This window comes from Cricetulus griseus, chromosome 6 (assembly GCF_003668045.3).
Source record: "Cricetulus griseus strain 17A/GY chromosome 6, alternate assembly CriGri-PICRH-1.0, whole genome shotgun sequence".
NCBI lineage: Eukaryota > Metazoa > Chordata > Mammalia > Rodentia > Cricetidae > Cricetulus > Cricetulus griseus.
The window spans coordinates 122,071,337-122,097,122 of NC_048599.1; the positions used below are offsets into that span (position 1 = coordinate 122,071,337).

A 25,786-nucleotide genomic window follows, 5' to 3' on the forward strand; every position below is an offset into this window, starting at 1 on the left:
AAAGACTATCTTATTGGATACATTTTAAAATATTCTATTTACTATCCATACATGGATATAAGGTGTTTAGAACCAACCTATACCTCCCAATCCCTTTCCTCCAATTCCTTCCCTATTGCTCCCACCCCTTATTGGATATGTTTGACTGTTACAAAAAGTTTTATTCCAGGACACATGTGGTGGCACACACCTTTCATCCCAGAACCGGAGAGTCTGGAGATTTAGGCCAGCCTAGGCTACATAGCAAGATCCATACAGGAAAAGAGGAGGAGACAAAGGGGGGCAGGTGCTTCTACTAAGAGCAACTCCTAATGTGTGAAGTGAATGGCTTTTCCTTTCATCCTGGTGAGGAAGGCATTTTATTTTTTGTGTCCATGTATTGCAGATCTTATACAAAGCTAAAGGAGAAGACGTAAAGCATAAATACACATTGAATCCTGATCTCCCACAGTTTCTCCAGGCCAAGTGCAATGCTTACAACATAAGTGATGTAAGTAGCATGGGTCTCTAATGGGGTGTGAAAACTTAATGTGGCAATAAAATCATAGGGAAGCATCTGGATGAGTATTTGATAAGTCCGCTTCCCACTCTTAGTCCCCAGCAGAGCACATCTCAGGGTGGTGGCCTTTTGACTTGAGTTGGCTGTTGGCAAGGAAGGACCCCTTCATGGGGTGCAGCATGCTTCCATATGTATAGTACATTGCATATTCTACTAAAACTTCTACTTTGTTTTCAGGTTGGCATATGGGAGAGGAATTACAATCCTCTAGGAGAAAAATGAAAATTAATACGATCCTTTTATTCATTAATTTTCAAAAAAAAATTTTACAATAACCTTAAAATTTGTAAAGCTGGCTGCCTGGCCATCATTCATAAGACTGGACAGCTTCATTTTCTCTTAAGGGTTCCCCTCATGGACCAGAGTCCCTATAGCCTTTACTATGCCTTCCTTTATCCACTCTAGTTTTCCAACATCACTCTTCTGTAAGAACCAAGGCCAGATTAATCAGGGAGAGACTTGGTATTGTGCTAGATACCAAGTGTGACCCTTTGCTGACGTGGCTTCTTGGAAGAGTACATGCGATGGGAGACCCTAATTCCTTAGCTTACACATGCAAGAGAACTAACGAACTCAGCCACTGAGGGTTCCTGGGCTGATAGGTAAATAGTGCACTGACTCCCTTTGCTTTTCTACCCCAGGTCTGTTACAAACGGGACTGGCATGACTTAATAGCCAAAGGCAACAATGTCCTGGCTGATGCAATTCCTATCACAGCGGCCAAGTCATCAAGAAACATCGCCAGTGATGTGAGTAAAAGTTTTAGGCGACTGCCTTTCCCAAAAATAATTGGATACATGCTTGCTTGGGTAGACACATGCAATTAGTGATGCCCAAACTCCCCACAAAGTAGTGTTTTGCAAACCTGCCACCATTTCAACATGGTTGAGTGTTTTTCAGATGACTCAACTTGGTAGCAATGTCCTAAGTCTGACAGTGGCTTTCTCCCCTGACTCATGATGAAAATCACCTTTGCTGACACATTTCCTTGACAGCCCGCATTTATTTTCAGTGAGAACATGAAATAAATGACAGTACCATGTTAAATTCAGGTGACTGTCTGCATTGCAATTGCATTAAAAAAAATGGAGAATGTTACACATTTGCAGGTACTCCAAGCCAAGTAGGACCCCTGCTTCTTTTAGGATATAATTGTAATCATTCCAGTCCATTGATGGCCTTTCATCTATGTCTTAGTTAGGTTTTTATTGCTGTGAAAAGACACCATGACCAAGCAACTCTTATGAAGAAGACATTTATTTGGGATGACTTGCTTACAGTTTCAAAGGTTCAGTCCATTATCATCATGACAGGGAGCATGGCAGGCCAGCAGGCATGGTGCTAGAGAAATAGCTGAGAGTCCTAAATCTTGCTGGCAACAGGAGTTGACTGGACAGTCACATTGAGGGAAGCTTGAGCAAGAGACGTAAAGGCCTGCCCCAACAGTGACACACTTCTTCCAACAAGGCCACACCTCCTAATAGTGCCACTCCCTTTGGGAGCCATTTTCTTTCAAACCACCACAATCTATGATCACACACACACACACACACACACACACACACACACACACACACACACACTTCTCCACATAAGAGAGAGGGGTATAAAGTCATTACAGCTTTCCTTGCAGGGAAGGACTGAAAATACCTTCCTCAAAGCTTTGCACACAGTACACATCGCTCTGAAATACACTCCAAATTTAAATTGAAAGTGAAAGTCTGAAGTGTAACTCTGTCCCTCCCCACCACTAGCAGGTTTGCAGCGCTTTCTCTAACATATCAAGAAATTCTTAGGTAATGCTTTCACCTGCTAAGTCCTCGCTTATGGATTCCTGTTTGCATGCCAGTGCTCAGTGTTTGTGGGGTTTGGGTGGATTTGAATTCTCTTGAATAAATATTGAGGGTCTGACATGTTACAGGACAGCTCATTCTGCAGCTCAGTGATGGTCCCAGCAGTGAAAGACCTTGAGCAGATTTGCTTTGAGTTGGGTTTTTATTAGTGAGAAAACCCCATAGCAGTTCTTGGTTTAGCTGAAGCTCCTTAATTCATTTGCAGTTACTTCAGGCTCATGCTTGCTGAGGGAGCAGGTGATAGAGGGAGTGGGTGAAGGCTCACTGATACTCACATCCATGAACAGAAATCACAAAGTGGATTAGAAAAGGCCACATTCCCGTGAAGCTAAAAAAAAAAAAACATTGGTTTTATATTTGGAAGGTGGTGTGTTCATATTCTGGTAGATTTCAAAAATAGTTCTGTATACAAATCATCTGTAGAAGTTAAACCAAGGGGGTGGGGGGATTGTTAAATTGATCATGGGACTCCCTTGAAGTCTCAGCAGAGTTTAAAGGGGTTTTTCTGGAAGAGGTGTGGTATGTGTTTCATGAACACTCATCTAGAAATTCATAATTTTCTGTTTACTTTTGTGTGTGAAAAAATTGTTGTACCAAATGCTACCAGTCCTGCCACTTGGCTAACCAAGTTCTATCTCCACAGTATAAATACAAGGAAGCTTATGAGAAGTCAAAGGGGAAGCATGTTGGTTTCAGAAGCCTCCAGGATGACCCCAAGTTGGTCCATTATATGAATGTGGCAAAGTTGCAGTCAGACAGGGAATACAAGAAAAACTATGAGAACACCAAAACCAGTTACCATACCCCTGGGGATATGGTTAGCATTACTGCTGCAAAGATGGCCCAGGATGTGGCCACTAATGTCAACTACAAACAACCATTACATCACTACACATACCTGCCTGATGCCTTGAGTCTGGAGCACACCAGGAATGCTAATCAAATTCAGAGTGATGTAAGTATCTGTTATACAACAGACCCAAAGACATTCGTTCCTAAAGAATGATCATTTCAACCCATCTTATTTGCCTTCAAAACACAATAAGATGCTTGAGAAATACACACTAGACTAAGCAACATTCATTCAAAAACTTCCAAAGCTGCATTATTTTTTCCTGCTTTCCATGCTTATGTTGAAAGCATTGGCATTGTGTCTGTTAAATTATGGAAGAAGATGGGACTTCGTTCTAATGTCACGAGGCACTTTGCTTCTCAGCCAGTGGTACTCCCGTGGGCCTGCTTCAATGGTAATAGCTGAAAGATGCAAAATTGAATTCCGGGTGCTTTCCGAATTCAGGAAAGTGTTTTTTTTTTTTTTTCCTTTTTTCAAACTCAGAGTCACACTGTCATCCATGTAAATCTATGCAATGAGTCATATCAAACGAGCTAGGAAGGCTCTACTTGCAGCATGATTCATAGAGAGCCGCACAGGGAGCTGTTTAGCATTCAGGGCATTTCTTTCTGCAGATTTCTGTAAGGCTTGTCCTCTGTCAGGGGAAGAAATGGGATTCTGTTACTTGAGCAGTCCATGAAAATCTCTCTGCCCAGCTAAGGTCAGAAATAACCTGGGTGGAGAGTGTGGGTGAAACTCAAACTTGCAAAGCTTCTAGTGAAATTAAAAAGAAAGCCCAATTTATTGTCAAAAGAGAAAAAAAAAAAAACATTCACGATACCCATGGAAATGCATGACCTAGATTTCCTTATGCATTGTATAATGAACTCTAACAGCGGACCTGCTTTTTCCTATTCCCAGTTCCCGGTAATAAGCTGAATGACAGACTAGACACAAGCGCAGGGAAAATAATTGTTTTCATTTCTTTTGGGTAGAATTACAGCTCCCGGAAGATTCACTGACTATTCCCGAAGCTACCTTCTCATATGAGCTTACTCTTTTTGCAGAATGTGTACAAAGATGAGTATAACAGCTTCTTCAAGGGCATTGGGTGGATTCCCATCGGCTCCCTGGAGGTGGAGAAGGCCAAGAAGGCAGGCGATGCACTAAATGAGAGGAAGTACCGACAACACCCGGACACCATCAAGTTCACAAGTGTGCCTGACTCCATGGGGATGGTTTTGGCTCAGCAGAACACAAAGCAGCTAAGTGATGTAAGAGGTTTCCCTTTAGAGGTTTAGTCCCTGAGTGAAGCCCCTATACTCTTTCACTCAGCAAGTGAGGCTGCGTCTATGTTAACACATACACTCTTTTCAGAGGCTAAGGTACAGAGTCTACTTCAGAAATGATATTGAACTTGAAGACAGAGGGTCTCCCACTTTGCTGTGTTTTCTCAACACAGACAGTCTGTGCTATTCATAGGACCTGCACATTATATAGATGAGTGTTCCTATTGTCATCTTTAACTTGGTCTGAATTGCAAAAGTTGTTGATTGCTCTGAGTAACAGTAGTTCTACCAGATACATAGAAAAATGGCATGATATCCTAGTCCTCTTGCATAACAGCTCGTTCTATGAGGTGCTCTTAAGGTGAGGCCTCTGGGAAAGAGAGCAGCAGTTTATTTGTTGTCATTGTTTCTGAGACCAAGTCCCTTTTCTTCCAGTCAGGGGCTAACTACAATGCCCACAGTCTCATATCACACAGTGCTTTCAGTGCCTCCCACCCTCCCCCGCCGGGAAAGAGAAGCAAAATTTAAAACAAAGACTGTATTTGTTTTAGCCCCAGATGTTGGAAGGTAGGGGCCTTTTTTTACTTGCCTTGGACCTATGGGTCTCATCCCTTCATGGTAATCTCTGCTCTTATGTTAGTGCAATGCTTAGGGATATGTTGTCCTTTAGTGCTCATAAATGCTGGGGATTCTTGTCACCTCTGGTTGTGTTTGAGTTAGCCATGAAAATGGTACTCACTGCACTGTCTGCTCCATCTGAATAAATTCCATCAGCATAAACCTAGGCACTGAAGCCAGAAATGTGTTGGTAACTTTTGATGTAACCCCCTCTATGCCCTCCCGACATCCTGAACCTCTGCCAAGCCTGTGTCCTAAGTAGCCACTTTGCTGCAGGATTTGTCTTTGATCTGCCATCTGGCAGAGCCCCTTGTTTCTCATGTGGATGACTACAATGACTTGGCCTCACTGTCTGGGCTCTCCAACAAATGAGACCCATCCTCTTGTGTTTAAACTCTCTTGGAGATTTCTCCTTGAAATTCAAATTCAAACTCATTAGCTTGGGTGAAGAGACCTCTGTTCCATGGAGAGCTCTCCCATGGATGTCAGGTTGCTCTGAGCCACTTTCTTGCTTTGTGGCCTTAAAATGCTGCTCTTCTGCCCAGAACGCTCTCTTCCACCTGAGTCTGAGCACACACACCACCTCTGCCTTCATGATTGTCCAGGTCTCTCTGGTATGGCTGTTGTAGTTTCAATATATCACAAATTTATCTGTAGTTTATAGTTTGCATGTTTATACAAAACCATGCTCTCTCTATGAAACCATAAGCTCCAAGAGGAAAGATCTGCCCTTTTTTTCTACTTTAAACACAGAACCTACCACCCTAGCTGATGGGATGAAGACACAAATATATCTATGCCAGCTCCCTGCCTATGATGGTATATGCAGTTGTCTTATATACAGAAAACACCCTTTTAAAGGCATGGCTACCTGATCAAGCTCATGCTGTGTCTCATAGCATCACATGCTTCTTTCTTTGCAGTTGAACTACAAGGTAGAAGGTGAGAAACTGAAGCATAAGTACACAATGGACCCTGAATTGCCTCAGTTCATCCAAGCCAAGGTTAACGCCATCAATATGAGCGATGTGAGTATCCAACCTGGTGTCAACCTAACATTGCTCTTGTTGACATCCCTTTCCTAATCCTGGGTAACTCTTGTACTGAGCCATTCAAGGAAAGCAAACCAATTGTAGACTGTTTGAGCACTCAGATGGATCCTTTTTACAGACTGCAGCAGACTAGGGGTCACTATAAAGTTTTGCCTAATGTATATTCTAACTATGAGCTGTGACTCACTAATAGATGGTAAAACCACTTTAGAAAATGGTATCTCATTAAGAAAAACCCAAAGTAGGGACAAGACTGGAAAGCACAGGTACAGTCGGCTCCATGCAATTTTGTTTCAATTATTTATTAAAACTTCTAGAAGAGTTCAGTTTCCTTCTGTGATTCTTGGGAGTTTTTAAAGAACTACTTAGTAGGTAGTCTGGGCATGTAATTGGTTACTATGCTTAAACCCAAAATTGTGAAGACAGGGGTTACAGCATATGCCTATAATGTTAGGAGCCTGGGACATTGGTCATTGACATGGAAGCTGAAGAATCAAGAGTTTGAGCCCAGCCCAGGCAACATAATGGGACCTCATTTCAAAAATAAAATAAAACAAGTAGATCCAACACATGAATTCTAATTTTAAAATGTAATTAAACCTGCAAAAACTGTTGGTTTATTATATATATTAGACAAGATCTCATTATGTAGCCCTCACTAGCCTAGAATTCCCTACATAGACCAAGATGGCCTGGAACTCATAGAGATCTGCCTGCCTCTGCCACCGTGCCCAACACCTTCTCATGTCTTAATGATTTTTAAAATTAAGCTATTATTCTTAACATTAACATTTTAGGTACAATTTTGTCTTCTAAGTGTTCAGGGTTTTTTTTTGTAATCATTTCTATGCTTTAGGCCCTTTTAAATTTTTCTCTTGTAGTACAACATGAAAAGCATTTTAACAATGAAAGCTACAGGAGTGGTACTGTAATCTGAACTTTAATATTTTGATAACAATGAATTTCTCTCACTTTGAAATGCTTTATTATGAAAAGTTTGTCACAAGTATGACATTCTTAAAGGAGAGATTGAAAATATGGAAATTGATGAAAATGCTTAGTTATCCTATATTCAAAGCATCCCCTTTCCATTGCTTTGTCACACAAACAGACATTTTGTCATTAGTTGAGATTACACCTCGTCTTGCTTACTGGTTTTGAGTTGTTCTAATTGAATTAGACTTTTGTTTTGTTTTGTTTTCCAAATCAAGGTCTCCCTGTATAATATGGGCAGACCTCAAACCCATAATCACTCCATTCAACCTCCCCAGTGGTAGGACTACTGGACTCTATCTCCCACCCATATCATAGTTTACGGAAGAATGTAGCAGACACACAGGTGATAAACTAACCACTTGGCTGTAGATTCTCTTAGTGGAAGGAAATGTAGATCTCGTGTGTCTGGTTTCAGTTTGTCTTTTAACAATGTCAAATGATAAAGCACCCCTTTGTTTCTCACAGGCTCATTACAAAGCAGACTGGAAGAAAACCCTTGCCAAGGGTTATGACTTGAGACCAGATGCCATTCCCATTGTTGCCGCCAAAAGTTCAAGGAACATTGCTAGTGATGTAAGGCAAACTATGCGTGTTTTATAGTCTGCATATTGTACATGAAACTAAGATCTATAGAGTGATACACATGAAAAGATTACAATATAGAAGTATTTTCTTATTTCTAAGTGCCACTGAAATTATTTTTTAAAACTTCATTAAAAATGTACAGATGTGTTTTCTTTTTATTTGTATAAAGTTTTGAAAATCTTACTGTTTTCACTGTAAACTTACAAGTTTTTAAGATTTTGTCAAGAAAAAGTTTCAGTATACTAAAATATGACTAAATAAAGTCCCCAAACATTTTAAAAGAATATGCTGTTTTAATTTCACAATTTGTTTATACAAGAAACATATGTAGTGAAACAAGAGAAACTGGGAAGCACTGTAGGTTAAATAACAATGTTTTAATTGTTTTTAATTATATATTCTAGATGAGTTGATATAATTATCATAATAGAGTATGAATTCATTCATTTCAAGTTCAGTACTTTAATTTGGAATAGGTCTTTGGTGAAATGGAGTCATGATTGCCTGAATACTTTTTTAAAGTAGTGTATGTTATTAATGGAAATGAGATAGAAATATACAACTGCTTAGTAAACATCTTGGAAACCTTTGAGCACATTCAAAGAATCTGCAAATGAGCAATCTAGATATAAATTTCAAATTATTATATTATTTATTATTCTCAGAACAAATGTAATAGTCATCCATTAGAAATATTTTGCAAGTTGTATATTAAAATACTAAACATATCTTAGGTATTGTTTAGATTCAGACTGAACTTGACCTTTGCATAGATTGTTAAATAAACTCACATTATGTCAAATTTCTGTCTGGCCCTCTCTTCCAAATAGTTCAAGTACAAGGAGGCCTATGAGAAAGCCAGAGGCAAACAAATTGGCTTTCTCAGTCTTCAGGATGACCCTAAACTGGTTCACTACATGAATGTGGCCAAAATACAATCAGATCGTGAGTATAAGAAGGGATATGAGGCCAGCAAGACTCGGTACCACACACCTCTGGATATGTTCAGTGTGACCGCTGCAAAGAAGTCTCAGGAAGTTGCAACCAACACCAACTACAGACAGCCCTACCACAACTACACCCTCCTGCCTGATGCCTTGAACGTGGAACACTCCAGGAATGCCATGCAAATTCAGAGTGATGTATGTACCAGATGGAGGCTGGGATGGTTAATTTCCATTTTCAAGGGCACGATGTGGGGGGGGTACAAGGGTCATCAGAGACATCTTCATCTTGCACCTATCCAGATCTGGGTCTTACACGTGACCCACTGTGCTTCCTGGGGATTTACAGAGTGAGGTATTTCATGTAATTACATGTGATTCATTGTTATTTCATACACATTGTGTGTGTGTGTGTGTGTGTGTGTGTGTGTGTGTGTGTGTGTGTGTACTAGACCACAGATGTGAAAAAATTAAGATATATAATATCCTTCCCAATGCAATTTCAAAATTTCCATCCCATTTTATTGTTGTAGATTATTTTATTTTGTTTTGTTTTTTGTTTTCAATATTTAGCCTTACCTGAAGCTCACTGTGTCATACAGGTTGACCTTGAACCCACAATCCTGTCTTAGCCTCATGAGTGCTAGGATTATAGACATGTATCATCATGTCTGGATAAGAAAGTTAGTTTTTAAAACAAGTTGTTATGTTAGGATTTCCAGTTTAAAACCACCATGAATGCAATCACTTTCATAACCACTTTGCTCTAAAAGACTGTAGTGAGTAAACACTAGGCATTCTCTCTCTCTCCTCAGTACCACCCCCTTCTCGTTTTGATAATTAGTCTTGTAGCCAAAGAAACCCATGGTCTGCTTCTTTCTGAAATGAAATTTTCTTTCTTCATGATAAAGAATCTGTACAAATCTGACTTCACCAACTGGATGAAAGGTATCGGCTGGGTCCCCATAGACTCCTTGGAGGTGGAGAAGGCAAAGAAAGCTGGAGAGATTCTGAGTGAGAGGAAGTATCGCCAGCACCCTGAGAAGCTGAAGTTCACATACTCCATGGATACCATGGAGCAGGCACTTAACAAAAGCAACAAGCTGACTATGGATAAGGTAAGAACCCAAAGGCTAGCCTCAGCCTGGGAAGCCTAGAGAGCCCTTTGTGAGTCTTTAGCACTCTTGGCTCATGATTATGGGGTAGGGGTCTATAGCGTGCTCGCGCGCGCGCGCGCGCGCGCGCGCGCGCGCGTGCGTGCGTGCGTGCGTGCGTGCGTGTGTGTGTGTGTGTGTGTGTGTGTGTGTGCTTTTTAAAAGAATATTATGATTCCACTATTTCAAGAGAGCTCTTCTCTATTGACACTTCGAGACAGAACTACCAAGGCCCCACATGACTGTAAAGTGGGGCAGGATGGCGCTCGTGTCAGGAACAGGGTTCCCTGGTCTAATGATGATTTTTCTCATCATCAGACTTAGCCTCTTCCACCATGTAGATGCATCCCTCCTTTTCCTCCCATTATTACAAACCTGCTCCACTGTAGAGTCATGTGCTGACCCTCTCGTTACAGAGGCTGTACACAGAAAAGTGGAACAAAGACAAGACCACCATCCACGTCATGCCTGATACTCCAGACATCTTGCTCTCCAGAGTAAACCAAATCACCATGAGTGATGTAAGTATATCCATGGTGAAAAATTGGGGGGAATGCTGAAGGAAGCTCACACTTGTGGGACATCTGCCTTTTACATGGCCACCATGTAGGAATTGGGAGCTCTGTTGTAACTGCAGTAACAACTCACTGTTGTTTCTCTGGTTCCTGGTTTAGAAACTATACAAAGCAGGCTGGGAAGAAGAGAAGAAGAAAGGCTATGACCTGAAGCCTGATGCCATCTCAATACAGGCTGCAAAGGCCTCCAGAGACATTGCCAGTGATGTAAGTGCCTCCACTGGAACACCTTTGGGATGAGTGATGGTGAAGACAAGCCAGGGTTAGGCGTGATCATGACATGGGCTCAGCTCATCAGCTGGACACAGTATCCTGAGACACTTCTCTTCACACAGTCCAGCTACCCTCTAATCGTTTTGCTCATTGTTCAATGTAAAAATGATAAGGTCATATCAAAATAAGTTAAGAGTATTTGAATTATGAAAAACAATTTTAAGCAAATTTAAGGATGTGATCTATGCGTTTTACCTATGAGATCCATAGCCAGCTCTCTCCCCAAAGACACGCTAAGGAATTGGCAGCCTTTTCTGTGTTTACACGGAGAGAGAGTGAGGCAGAAACACACTGCTCCTGAGATTAGTCTCCAACGTTTGAAGTACAGAGCTGTTGCTTCCTGGCTCTGCTGCTCCCTCTCGGCCTCATTATAGGCAGCTCTAACATTCTTTACCTACACCAAAGCTAGAAGCACCCAGTGAACCATATTTTATTCTCTGACCTGAACCATTTAGTTCATGGCCATGTTTCTTGTCTGTCCACAGTACAAGTACAAGCAAGCCTACGAACAAGCCAAAGGGAAGCACATTGGCTTCCGCAGCCTGGAAGACGACCCCAAGTTGGTGCACTTCATGCAGGTGGCCAAGATGCAATCAGACCGGGAATACAAGAAGGGCTATGAGAAATCCAAGACATCCTTCCACACCCCAGTGGACATGTTCAGTGTGGTGGCAGCCAAGAAGTCTCAGGAAGTGGCCACCAATGCCAACTACAGGAACATAATCCACACCTACAACATGCTTCCTGATGCCATGAGCTTTGAGTTGGCCAAGAACATGATGCAGATTCAAAGTGATGTACGTGACAGTGTTGCACATTTGTAGTGCCATTACCCACATCACAAGCAGCTCATGAGTGACCGTGTAGTGGCATTTCAAAAATCTGGAAAGAAATCCACCTGCGGTTTCCTGAAAGGGATCTTAACTCATTCCCTTAGGCTGAATTCATTTCTTTTTAATGAAAGGAGCTCTATTCTAGAAACTAAAATCCAATCTTTCATTCTTGGTGCTGAAGTCACTGTTAGCTTCTGCATTCAGCAACAGCAAATTGATTTGGTTTTAGAGAGAATCCATTGAAGGGAATAAACCTAGCAAGGAGGACCAAATGTATGAAAGGCTCTTGGTAGAAGGGTGAAAGAGAAAGGCCAACATGGTGTGGTGTGTGTCTGTGATCCCAGGACTTGGGCAGCTGCAGCCTTCACATTCAACCAACTTCCCTCCACCACTTCTGTCATTGCAGTTGCCTATGTTGCCAATCAAATGTTGAGGAGGCTATGACTGAGGAAGCTCTGGGAATGAATAGAGGGAAGACAGAGGGAAGGATTTCAGAGCCATTTTAAAATAATGTGCATTATAAAAACCAAAAGCAGACTGCATCAAGCCAGGCCTAGATTTTTCATTGGATTAGGAAGCTGAACTATGAATTTTCAGGGAGACACAACAATGTCTAAATGAAAACACCATGTACAGTTATAAGGAGAAATGTCTCAGCTGAGGAGAAACCCCCACACAACTGTACCAAGTGCTATCGGGTTTCTAGTATAGATGGTCAAATACTTACTGCTGGAAAGAAAAATCTGATTTTCAGAATTAGCCTACCAAGAAGAGAGCTTTCCTAATTATGTATCAGGAGATTGTAATCAGATGGCAGATGAATTTAGTGGTTCTGAACACATTCTCTTTATGAAGGCATCCAAAAAACAAAACCCAAATCACCAAGATAGTTGTTCATTTTTAATTTCTTGTGTGAAGAAATGTGAAAAAGACAAAAGGTTGCAGTGAAATGGCTGGCATTTAATATGCTGCAAGTTGAAAACGAGTGGAAAAGAGCATGTCAGACACACATTCATGATTCATAGAAGCATGGTTTCTTCTGATCACTGATTTATTTTCCTCTCTGGTAGAATCAGTACAAGGCGGACTATGCTGACTTCATGAAGGGCATTGGATGGCTCCCCCTGGGCTCCCTGGAAGCTGAGAAAAACAAGAAAGCCATGGAGATTATTAGTGAAAAGAAGTACCGGCAACACCCAGACACTTTGAAGTACTCCACATTGATGGACTCAATGAACATGGTTTTGGCTCAGAATAATGCAAAAATTATGAATGAAGTAAGTCTTGCAGTGCTTTAGTGCTTCATATGCATCAAAGTGAATCCATTACATTTACTCTGTGGACTTTGCCAGCAGGAGACAGCATCCTTGAGGGTTTTCCTTACTTAGAGTAAAAGGTCCTATAGGCTATAAAAAGATAGAAATTATTCTTAACTAGTAGTCCCCAAATATTTAATGAACCATCCACCTCATTGATACAACATATTGAATGGTACCCTTTTGTTGTTGTTTGGTTTTGAGATAGAGTCTCATGTCGCCTCATTAACATTCAGCAGCTGTAGAAAATTGACAGTTCTAAAATTTGAGGATGGCCTCAAATTTTCCATGTAACCATGGATGATGTTGAATTGCTGACCCTCCTGTTTCTATGTCCCAAATGCTGTAATTACAGTATGGATCAGCACACCTGGTTTATGCAGAACTAGAGATCAAACCCAGGGCATGCTAGGGACTCCATTGAGCTACATCCTGGAATCCTTTCTTTGACTATGCAATGTGAGCATGAGTCCTGCCTATCTCAGGTGAGGCTGTGCTGCTGAGCTAGCAGAGTGTCTGTCAAGAGTGGGAGCTGTAGCCACACTCCCACCATTCTAACATCATCACAGAGAAACCCATCCCAGGGCTGCAGCTTTGCAACCAGGACTTCCTCTGGGCCATCCTGATAGTAATTGTCCCATTTCGTTGTTTCCTTGTGTCATTAAGTATTTAGAAAAGCCTTAATGGTTTGTTTTGCTATACAATGTTTTGCTATCCATGAAGTGGTATCAAGACCTTCAGGCATATCAACAGTGGGCATTCATTTTTAAAGATACACACACACCACCAACAACAAGTTGTTGTTTTTGGTGGTGGTTGTGGTGGTGGTGTGCGTGAGTGCGCGTTGCATTAGCCCTAGCTATATCATCTTGCATTAGCCCTAGCTATATCATCTTGCATTAGCCCTAGCTATATCATCTTTGATGAGGTAAAAAGTCATTTGGACCTTAGCACTCAGCAGCTGTAGAAAATGACAGTTCTAATTGAGCTGGACAGACAGCTGAACTCTGAGCGTGTCTCCCCTGGAGGCAGGTTTGTGCAGCTGATCCACTGCTTTGAAAGGGACCCTCCCCAAAAGACAAAGCATGGATCTCAGGGTCCCTTTTCATTATTTAGCACCTAAACTGTCACAAAGATGCATTATCCTTTAAAATAGTATTTTAAAGGATACTGAAAGTATCCTTTAAATGATACTGAAATAATGAAATGAAATGATACTTAAAATAATGAGATACTTTCAGTCTGGTAGCATCCAAGAGTCTAAGACAGGAGGATTTGGAGCCTGATGCTCAGCCTGGTCTACACAGCATGATCCTGTTTTAAAAGCCAAAACCAAAGAAATAAACATTAGATTCTTTCTCTCCCCCCACCCAACATTAGTGGTAAAAATGTCAGAACAATGATATCAAGGTGAGGATCATAAATTAATGAAGAGAGAACTTACTGATTATCAAGTTCAGTTTCCCCAAGAGGCAGGGTTCCTCCAGCAGGACGCACAGTTAATCAGCAGCTGACCTGGATAAGAAAGGGATTCTAGTGACTAGCCACTGCCTTCCCACTAGAGCTCCACCATCCCTATAACAAGCCCAAGCCGCAAGCGTGTAGTGTGTTACAGCACAATTTAATAACAATTGCTTTCTCTTTAACACTGTCATGTGAATATTCAGGTACTTAGTGGCCCTATCGAGCTTGGGGCTACCATATCGGTTCGTGCAAAAAACGTTTTCTTCATCACAGAAAATTCTACTTGGTAACACTAGGCTAAAACAAAGACCAGCCACAGACAGCATGCCATTGGCAGAGCTGTGCCATTCACAGTATCTATGAGCAAGTTTATATTGATGCAAACTTTTAGTGAATTTTTTTCATTGTGAAAAAAAATGAACATGTTTCTTATCCTACTGAAATCTCCATGTGTGTGGAGATACACACATGTGTTTCTTGTAAGTTGGAGTTTCTAAAATGAGATGCCAATAAGGAATTTCAGGCTTGCAGTATTTTTTTTAAGGATAGTACCTTAAAAATCTATAGGAGAAAGGTCTGGTCAGAGGGATAAATTGAACTGTAATGCAGATTCAACAGAGCCTTGCCCAATGACCTAGAGCAGATGACCAAGTATCCAGCTGCCAAGATCTGGCTCTTTCTGGACCAGAATCCTGAGTGGTGCATGCCCACGAATTGTTACTGCAGTAGGAACAAACTGGAAACTTCAAATTAATGTCTATCAATGGAGAACTGCTTAAATCTGTTGGATTGTGCCCCTGCAGCTTCCTAGATAGACTGACTTCTTTTCAGAAGGTTCCAAGATGTCTAACTCATATTTTGAAGTAAAAAAAAAAAGCAAGCTGTAGAACACTACGTCTTATGATTTCACTTTTACAGGATGCTTAGAAAGCTCTAGGCGGGAGAGTCCACCTCTAGGCTTAAGATGAAGGGATGGGTGGGACACTTTGATTTTTTTTTTTGTCTTTCACTTTCTATCATGTTATTTTTCACGTAGAAAGACACACAAAATACTGACACCTGTATATACATGATAATGTGCATAGTGAGACCATTTTAGGAGTTTTAAATTCTACCTTCCATTTTTCCCCCAGCATCTGTATAAGCAAGCCTGGGAAGCTGACAAGACCAAAGTCCACATTATGCCTGATATCCCTGAGATTGTTCTGGCAAAAGCAAATGCAATTAACATGAGTGATGTAAGTATACTCCCCCTGTTGCTATCTTTCCTTGTTCCCACAAGCAATAGAAAATTAACTCACTGATGTCTCTTAATTTATGAAATGGAACATTTAAAAACTAATAGACTATTGCATTTTATTAAAGATAAATTAGCATCTTTCCTTCTCTAATCTTTGCTCTGATAAAATTTGGAGCAGGGCTGTTAATAGAGGCTGGGACAGCAGTTAGGCTTTGAAGAACTATTGGGTTTCATTTCGGGACAGTCCCTCCTTGAGCTAAGAGACCTGGCAGGAAAAGAAAAATGCCAGAAGAGAACCTCAACCTTTAGAAACCCTACACCAAGCTGTGGAGATGATACTAAAAGGGGTCAAGACAATAGAAAGAAAGAAAAAAATGAATGTTTTGAATAAGCTGGGACAAATCCTACAATAAAGAATGTGAAACTTTCCTTAGAAAATGCATTTGATGTTTAACTTCGTTTCCTTCTCTTTCTGTAGCTGGTTTCTGAGACTCCTCCAATATGAGCAGTGTTTTTCCTTCTCTTTGTTTGAATTCCACAGAGTTTTGGAATTGCTGATTTTTTTAAATTTGACTGTGGAATTCACACAACTATTAATATGAGTAATAGAGACCATTGTAAAACTAGGATTCTCTTTTAGCATGTGAAGATGGCTGGTTTGCAGTCCTTTGCCTCTTATTTGATCAAAGTAAACAAGTAGAAGTCTGCTGGGCGCAGACTTCATCTTCACAGTATATTTTCAGCCTCACAGTGATCAGGACCTTTCCTTTTGTAATGATATATTGAAAGCACATTTGAGCTCAAATAATTGTTTTATTTTGTTTTCTTCTGCCACACATTATGATGTTTCTTAGAACATTCAACCATTGAACCACCAATAACATACCTGCCAGACAGGAAATCTTGCTATACAACTAGTCTTCTAGAATAAAGCCAGGGTTTCCTGTTGCCTTTCTTCTCTTTACAGAAACTCTACAAACTGTCTCTGGAAGAGTCTAAAAAGAAAGGCTATGACCTCAGAACGGATGCAATTCCTATCCAAGCTGCCAAAGCATCGAGGGATATTGCAAGTGATGTAAGTGTGAAGGGTGGCCAGCAACCAAGCAGAACAACACTGCCACAAACACAGAGTGAATGAAAGTCAAACATAATCCAGCAGTAGCCTCTCTGTGCTCCACCAATGCCCCTTGACAATGCTTGCATTGTCTCTGGCATTTCTGGGAAAACCTACAAATAGATGCAACAGAATGCGAATCATGCTAGCGCCCTCACAGATCTCAGCTCCACCTCATGAGGTCTACATGAACTCTGTGTTTCTTGGCCCCTGTATTCCCAGCAGGATGCTTCGTGTAGTGTAATTGGGGTTTCGATCGTTGATGCTGATGATGGCTGCTCTTTCAATAACAAGGAACCCTGCAATCTAGTTGTTAAACAATTAGCAGCTTGGCATCAGCTGTGGTGGGTGGGTGAACTCATGCCACAGAGATGTATGAACCCTATGAATTAGGACTCCCCACAGCCTGAGAAAGCTGGTGTACCAGCACAACACTGTCATAGGAAACTTGATCTGTGCCCCAAAAATCTGCTCTCAGAAGTGTTTGATGGCATGGAGTGATGAGGTGCACTAGGCAAAGCATTCCGTGTTGTTCCAGGCTGTCCTCTCTCCTTTCCCCTCCCATCCTGCATCCTCTCTTCCTGTAGAGCACTTCTGGCTCCCTCCCATTACTGAGAACCCCTAGTTCTTGCCACCAGCGTCATATGTCTTTCCTGGCTCCTCCCCTATAACCGTCACATTCAACCTCATGAAGAGAGGCAGACTGAGAAGCGGGGTGTCATTCACTCTCTCTCCCCTATGAAAGCTGGGTGGAAATAGCAACACTTCTTAGTTTTGTCAGCTTGGAGAGAAAAAAAAGTCCTCAGGTATATGAATCTGCTCTAAAAATTATGCTTCGTGTCCCATACATGAACCTGTTTTTCAGCAGCAGATGACTGGCTGGTTTATTTCCCTGGCAGCAGTGGGCTGCTTACACGGGGCTTGCTTTTTCTCTCATGTGCTGTGATCTTCCTGTAACTGCAGTGTGAGAACAAGTCAGTGTAGTGCAGGACAGTGCCCACTCCAGTCCTCAGTCACCCCAGGGAGTCACTGTGTGTCATCTCATATAAAACGGGGGCTGTGGTAAGAACTCTGCTGCCAGGCTCCTAAGCAAATGTCAAAAAGGTGTCTTGTCAACATGGAGCCATATGGAACTACCAGTTTTATGAACTACGGAATAGTGACAATAGGATTGCTCTTCACATCAATTCATATTTTCTTTGCAGTATAAATACAAACACAATTATGAAAAGGAAAAGGGGAAAATGGTTGGTTTTCGAAGTCTGGAGGATGATCCCAAATTAGTCCATTCCATGCAAGTGGCTAAGATGCAGTCTGACCGAGAGTACAAGAAGAACTACGAGAAGACGAAGACCAGCTACCACACTCCTGCTGACATGCTGAGCGTCACAGCTGCCAAGGACGCCCAAGCTAACATCACCAACACTAACTATAAGCGCCTCATTCACAAGTACATCCTTCTCCCAGATGCGATGAACATCGAGCTGACCAGGAATATGAATCACATCCAGAGTGACGTAAGAGAACCTTCTAGCTGAGGGCGGCTGGGTCCCCAGCATAGACAGAGACATTCCAGTCCTGCATACTGTAGTTTTGTGTCTTAACTGAAGAGGTGAAGTCAAGTTTGTCTCTTATCTTTATAGAATCAATATAAGCAAGACTACAATGAGTGGTACAAAGGGCTTGGCTGGAGCCCAGCTGGTTCCCTAGAGGTGGAGAAGGCCAAGAAAGCAACTGAGTATGCCAGTGACCAGAAGTACCGCCAGCATCCTAGCAGCTTCCAGTTCAAAAAGCTGACTGACTCCATGGACATGGTGCTGGCGAAGCAGAATGCTCACACCATGAATAAGGTACAGAGAGCAGTGCTCTGCCTTCCTCCCAGTCAAGAAGAGGTCAACAGCCCATGGCCCTTACTTAGGGAGTTGAACTCAGGTCCCACCTTTCTAGGGCACAGCAAACAGTTACAGAGAATTGCCCCGTACTGTGTTTCAATGTCCATCTCTTGCAGTGCTTTCCCTTATCATTCTAATTGCGTTAGAAATTGCTTAGATTTTTTAAATACATATATCCTAAGTACTTTCATTCCATTCTAAAGATGGAAAAGGTGTAAAGTATTATTTTTCCAAATCTGACATGAAAGCCAGGTGTGACAGCACATCATGTAACCCTAGCAGTTGGAAAGCTTAGGATCGATCTCTCTCTCTCTCTCTCTCTCTCTCTCTCTCTCTCTGTGTGTGTGTGTGTGTGTGTGTGTGTGTGTGTGAGTGAGTGTGTGTGTGTAGAGATAGATAGATAGTGGTTGGATAGATTTACAGCTAGATACAAAACATACATTTGATATATATACATGTACATGTACATATCAAGTCTGTTTTTAGAAAAAAAATATGAATTTGTTCTTAATGTTTCTTCCGAATCCTATTTTTCCTTAATGTTTTCTAGTTCAAACTAAGTGCATCTGAATATTCTGTTTATCTTCTTTCCTATTTATCCTTAACCATTATTCAGACTTAAAATATCTCTTCTCCCACCTCCTAGCATTTATACACCGTTGACTGGAATAAAGATAAAACCAAGATTCATGTGATGCCTGATACACCAGACATTTTGCAAGCCAAGCAGAATCAGACACTGTATAGCCAGGTAAGTAAAGCATGCATGTGGATGACATGTTTTGTCTCAAAATTTACTAACTTAAAAACTGATGTAATGGAAAATAACTGGTGTAGGGGCTGGAGAGATGGCTCAGAGGTTAAGAGCACTGACTGCCCTTCCAGAGGACTTGAGTTCAATTCCCAGCAACCACATGATGGCTCACAACCATCTATTATGAGATCTGGTGCCCTCTTCTGGCCTGCAGCCATACATGCAGGCAGAACACTTTATACACAAGAAAGGAAGGGAGGGAGGGAGGGAGGGAGGGAGGGAGGGAGGGAGGGAAGGGAAGAAGGAAGGAAGGAAGGGAGGGAGGGAGGGAGGGAGGGAGGGAGGGAGGAAAAAGAAGGAAGGGAGGAAAAGGAAAGGAAGGAAGGAAGGGAGGAAAAAAGGGAGGGAGGGAGGGAGGAAAAAAGAAAGAAAGGGAGGGAGGGAGGAAAAAAGGAAGGAAGGAGGGAAGGAAAAAAGGAAGGAAGGAGGGAAGGAAAAAAGGAAGGAAGGAGGGAAGGAAAAAGGAAGGAAGGAAAAGGGAAGGAAAGAAGGAAAAAAGGAAGGAAGGAGGAAAGGAAAAAAGGAAGGAAGGAGGAAAGGAAAAAAGGAAGGAAGGAAGGAAAGAAGGAAGGAAGGAAGGAAAATAACTGTTGTAAATGCAATGAAACTCTTCATCAAACTCATTATTCTAGAGGGCTATCAAGACACTGTTAGGAGTAAGAGCCCCAGCTGTGTGCTAAATGAGTCAGGGCTACCTACATCTGTCCAATCTCCATGCTCATTGTGCTTGGTGCAAGGCAAGTTGCCATAAATGACTGAAACATAAAGTTATGTCAAACAGACCTGATACAAGTTCTGGGTTTGTTATCTATGGGTTCCTTGACACTGGAAGAACCACCTACTCTGAAGTTTGGTTCCTTCACTACTAAAGTCAGGACCATAAAAGTACCTGTGGCATGGGATTGCCACAAGGAGCAAATGAGAAACTCCATAAGGTACACAGCATAGTACCCAGCATGCAGAGGGTCCTAGATGACCATTTTGCTATGGTGATTTTAAGATACCAACATATTTGACTAGAACAGATAGTTCATCTATTGAAACTTACAAAAGGCATTTATTTACTTTTATGGTGTAGATAGTTGAAATAGTGTGATCCGATTTTCTTTTTTAAGTATTTTAACACCAGTGTTTAAAACAGTGGTCCCAGACTGTTAACTGCTAGAAGAAAGGTACCTCATAAATTCTGTAGGACCAGATTTTTGCCAAAGAGTAGAGGCTGTGTTCAAATACACCACCAGCCCAAAATGAAATGAAAAACAAAGCTAGATCACACGATGCTCTGTCAGTGCTGAGTCTATTCTTGTCACCTGCTTGGTTTTATCTGTGTTTAGAGTCAGAGTAGATGGTTTTAGATTTCTGTATTCACTTTATACATGATTGGCTTGTCTACAATTTTAATATAGAAAGAATGGTGCTAAAGAGTCTCTTTCTTTTCAGAAATTCTATAGACTTGGTTGGGAAGAGGCTCTGAAGAAAGGCTATGATCTCCCTGTTGATGCGATTTCTGTACAGCTGGCCAAGACGTCAAGGGACATCGCTAGTGACGTAGGTCCTGGTGTGGGCAGAAGGATGTGCTTTCAGATGGGTGGGCCATGGAATTTGGTTACTATAAAAATGCACTTCTGTTCCTTCACCTCTTTCTACCCTGTTTACCCAGAATTGTCTTTTTCCCCTCTTTCCTCAAATGTCAAAGGGAGCCTTCCTAATCACCTAGTGGGCCAGAGTCCCTCTAAGACCCATTGCAATAAGGTGCTATCCAGATAGTACAAAAGACATTGTGGTTTTTTCGTGCTATGCCTAAAATTAATATTCCTGTTTTCTATTTGTCCAACTTGCACTTGCATAATTATAGTAAGTTAGCTCTAGGATTAAAAATCCCAAAAGGCTCACTTTATATTCCATTGGCTAGCCAGAGATCTGGTTCATAGAAAAATGCCATTTGTTCTCCAAAGGGCAAACTCCTCATATGACTGGAAAAGTTGAAACTTTTGGTGAGCACACTACATGTGGTCCCCATATTCATTAAATTTGGTATAAAATGTAGTTTGTTTGCATATAAATAAATATTTCATTTTGCCAATCCCCAAAACTAACTAGAAGAAATTCAAATCGTCTTGGGTGGGCAAGCTAGCTCTAGGTAAAGAAGCTTGCTGGCAAGCCTGACAGTCTGAGCTTGCTCCCTGGAGCCCACATGATTGAAGGAGAGAACTGACTCCCACAAATTGTCTTCTGACCTCCACATACACACTGTGGCATGTGTGTACATATGCATGTACACATGCACACAAGTGAATAAATAAATGTAGTAAAATTAATTTAGGGTGGCTGGTTTATGGTAACAATGACTGCTGCTGAACCCAACAACCTAAGTTGAGTCCTAGGGATCCACATGATAGAAGGAATAAAATGACTACTGCAAATTAATCTCTGACCTCCACAAGAACACTGTGGCAGAAGCATCTCTCTCTCTCTCTCTCTCTCTCTCTCTCTCTCTCTCTCTCTCTCAGTTACAAAATCTTCTAAGGGTTCTGGTTTTAGAGAGTGTGAATTACCAAGATTTCAAAATTTTCACACGCAACCTTTTAAAACCTTTAAAATAATGATTTACAAGCCAGGTATATTGGTCCATGCCTTTAATCCCAGCACTCAGATCTCTGAGAGGCCAACCTGGTCTACAATAGTGAGTTTCAGGAAAGCCAGAGCTACATAGGGAGACCCTGTCTCAAAAACAAAGAAGCAACAACAACAACAAATGCAAACCCAACAGCAAAGATGGTTTGCTTCCACACATAGGTTGAGCTAGAAGGGAAAAGAGAGGGGCTAAACACAGAATCTGAGAAGGAATTCAAAGAATACAAGGGGGAGTTCTATCTAATTCAAATGTGACACTCCAAAACTACCAGGAAATAATTTTGGACTCTGGCTTTCAGATCAAGACTTCAATTAATCAAACTGAAATAATGATGAACCTACATGATAAAGCAAACTCATTTTCATTTAGTGACATATGCTAATGAGAACCTAGCAATTGAAGGGACATCAACAATTTCTGAGCAACCCAGTGGCCAATAGCTTCTCATTACTTTTCTCGAAAACCCACTTGAAACTTCACAGTTAAATTAGCTACATGTGAACTTTCCCACCACAGGAGAAATTGTACTCTCCCTAGGCATCCAGTGGTTTTTATATCTGTAGCATTTCATAAAGTTAGAGGCAAGTTTTAAGTATGTAATTTAATAAGTTAAACAAATAGAATTTAGAGTTGGAAGGTAGAATGGTTATTCCATTCAAGCTCCTTCCAGCATCCTGCTTTCTCTTCATGCATTGCCTGGAGAGAGGATGAAGTGCTTAGATCCCTGGATACTCGCATGCAGAGGACTTCCAGGGTCCTTTAGGGCCAGTGTTTTCCCCATTGGCTGTGCTATGTTATTATCAGACTTCTTACTGTTTGTGTGAGATATTTTATCAATCAGCACCAAGTCTATGTTCCGGAATAGCACAAAGTACCTTCTTTTTCTACTTAACATTTCTTTAAACATCCCAGTTTCCTTATCCTCCTTTGCTTTTAGTTTTGTAACTATATTGACCTTCTACTAGCAGTTCATTCTATTTACAATTTGTTTTTGCTTTATCATCTTAAAATAGTCTGTAGTGTGTCAAATTAGTGTTTTGTTAATACAGAAGCTCATGCCAGCTTAAATGAGCCTCTGCTATGTGCTTATCTGCTCCTTACAGAGTGATGGCTCTACTTTTTTATAAGCAGTGTTGCCAGACTGTCCATATTAGGGACTGTTGAGTTGGGTAGGTTTTATATAACTGCAATCAGAACACCTCACAGAGACAAGAAAGGAAAGACATTGTATTTTGATTCACAGTTTCCACCATGGCAAAGGCATGGTGAGCAGCTTGGCTTACATCACTGCAAACCAGAAGATGGGAGAGCTGACACTCATCCAGCGTTCTCCTTTTCCTTTTTCATTTGGTCCAGGCCCCTGGTCCAAGGCACTCTGTGATGTCTATGTGCAGCATGGGTCTTTGCCCTTCTGGAAATGCCCTTACCCAGAGCTGTACCTTCAATCTTTCAGATGATTCTATATCCGATCAAGTTGACAATGCAGATTAACCACCTCAAGGGTGGAGTCAACTTAAAGTCCAGAGTAGTTTAAATGTATGTATTCTAACGGAGTGGAGCCCATGTCTGTGAGGCCCATTATGCGTTACTGCCGTTGCACTTATTAGCAATGTATTAATGGAATTTCCCCAACTAATAAAAGTACTGGATTTTACTTTCATTATCTTTAATTTGTATAGTTTGTTTTCACCTATGTGACAAAATGTTCAGCTGTTATGTAATTTGTTTTTCTAACTAAAATACCAAAATATTCCTATCTGTGCCTCTAAGACATAGATTCAAATCTAGACAAGCTCTATGACATAATCATGTGTAAATTCTCTAATCTACATTTTAGCTTGTTCACCAGATCATACATCTTCGTAATTTTTCTGTCATCCAGCCCTACTTTTCTCATAAACATGTGACAAGGATTTTGCTAAATGTTATCCTAAATTCAGCCATGCAATGTCTGGCACATATTTCTGCCTTTGGAGGGAATTAATTTCTCATGAGAATCTCTCTTGATATTCAACTGCATTTGTTTATTTATTTATTTATTTATTTGGATAGCTCTAATTAAATGGGACCTTACTTAAGGAAGAAAGTGTTTCCTGTTAGGTTAGCTCAGAAATCATTCTTTCACATCTCTTGGGGCTGGGGGCAGGGTTATAACAACAAAACCAGTTGAGTTTAATTTAGCTTTTATTTATGTTATTAAAAAGACTGTTTCCTGATTTCAGTTTAAATATAAACAAGGCTACCGGAAACAACTGGGACACCATATTGGATTCCTGAGTGTGCAAGATGACCCAAAGCTTGTGCTGTCTATGAATGTGGCCAAGATGCAGAGTGAAAGAGAATACAAGAAAGACTTTGAGAAGTGGAAAACCAAATACACCAGCCCTGTGGACATGCTGGGTGTGGTGCTGGCCAAGAAGTGCCAAGCCTTGGTCAGTGATGTGGACTACAGGAACTACCTACACCAGTGGACATGCCTGCCTGACCAGAATGATGTCATCCAAGCTAAAAAAGTCTATGAGCTACAAAGTGAGGTCGGTGTCTATCACATTTGGTAACTTTAAATTACTCCACATATTAATAGCCATTTATATGGGAAGAAAAAACAGATGGGAAAGAGGAATTATCATTGACCATCTAAAACACACTTGTGTAATGTATAGCCTCTCCTAGTCATGGTGGAGATGAAGATGGGATTTTGTTTTGTCCTTTCCTAGAACATGTATAAGTCTGACCTTGAGTGGCTGAGAGGCATAGGATGGAGTCCCCTGGGTTCTTTGGAAGCAGAAAAGAACAAGCGGGCTTCAGAAATCATCAGTGAGAAGAAATACCGACAACCTCCAGACAGAAATAAGTTCACCAGCATCCCTGACGCCATGGACATAGTTCTGGCAAAAACAAATGCCAAAAACAGGAGTGATGTGAGTATTTCTTTAGAAACTGACAGACTAGGTTATAGTGCTTGCTACCTGGCAGTTAGGAGCATTTGCTTAGTAAATGATAGAACAGCAAATCCTTGTCTCTTTTAGTACAGCATAATGTTCTATGTTGGTTTGATCTACTTGAATTGTTAACCACTTTACACTAAATAATATCAATACAGTTTATTTTCATCTTAGTTCAACCACAGTTCCGTACTTAGCTAAAATGTGATTTAAAAAAATATGTTGAATGTGGTTTTTTTTTCTTTTGGAACCTAAGTACATTAAGGACCTAGGTAGGCTTTTTTGGGGGGGGTGGATTGGGACACAGCATGCGGAGATGGATTCTGGGAGCTTTACACAGTGGAAATGTTATAAAGAAACAGGTTTGGAGTTTTGTTTTGTTTTGTTTTTACCACTGAGTCATATCTCCCAATCCTTAAAGGGTATATTTTCTAAGGATATTTGTCTAGCATGCATGAATCCCTAGGTTCAATTCTCGGTACCACAAAAAGTGTGTGTGTGTGTGTGTGTGTGTGTGTGTGTGTGTGTGTGTGTGTGTGTGTAAAACAAAATGATCATAATGCATTTTAATCTAGCTGAATCAAGACCATGCAGAGTAAATACATGTTCTGCCTTCCACGTTCCTATCCAGCAGGGACACAAGTGCTCGTCATAGAATAGGTGCTTAGTAATGTATGAGATAACCAAAGGTAATGGTGCGGAATGTTTTAGACAGAGAAAGGCAAACACTATTGCTCCTCAGCCTAAGTTTGAGCCATACAGGAAGATGAACTAAGTGTGGTGGGATTCTGGAACATGCAAGG

At 41.1% G+C, this 25,786-nt stretch overlaps 1 protein-coding gene across 2 annotated transcripts in view; it reads left to right on the forward strand.

Moving 5' to 3' along the window:
• The window catches only part of Neb (nebulin), a 186,206-nt gene that overhangs the window by 44,388 nt on the left and 116,032 nt on the right, over nt 1-25,786 (forward strand). For both annotated transcript variants that reach the window (XM_035446826.1, XM_035446827.1), the window contains exons 33-52: nt 386-490; nt 1,201-1,308; nt 3,056-3,367; nt 4,312-4,518; nt 6,075-6,179; nt 7,665-7,772; nt 8,615-8,926; nt 9,640-9,846; nt 10,299-10,403; nt 10,557-10,664; nt 11,216-11,527; nt 12,634-12,840; nt 15,477-15,581; nt 16,551-16,658; nt 17,903-18,214; nt 18,341-18,547; nt 19,236-19,340; nt 20,844-20,951; nt 24,261-24,572; nt 24,756-24,959. In XM_035446826.1, the coding sequence (XP_035302717.1) occupies nt 386-490; nt 1,201-1,308; nt 3,056-3,367; nt 4,312-4,518; nt 6,075-6,179; nt 7,665-7,772; nt 8,615-8,926; nt 9,640-9,846; nt 10,299-10,403; nt 10,557-10,664; nt 11,216-11,527; nt 12,634-12,840; nt 15,477-15,581; nt 16,551-16,658; nt 17,903-18,214; nt 18,341-18,547; nt 19,236-19,340; nt 20,844-20,951; nt 24,261-24,572; nt 24,756-24,959 (3,657 nt within the window). The remainder of the gene's footprint in view (nt 1-385; nt 491-1,200; nt 1,309-3,055; nt 3,368-4,311; nt 4,519-6,074; nt 6,180-7,664; nt 7,773-8,614; nt 8,927-9,639; nt 9,847-10,298; nt 10,404-10,556; nt 10,665-11,215; nt 11,528-12,633; nt 12,841-15,476; nt 15,582-16,550; nt 16,659-17,902; nt 18,215-18,340; nt 18,548-19,235; nt 19,341-20,843; nt 20,952-24,260; nt 24,573-24,755; nt 24,960-25,786) is intronic.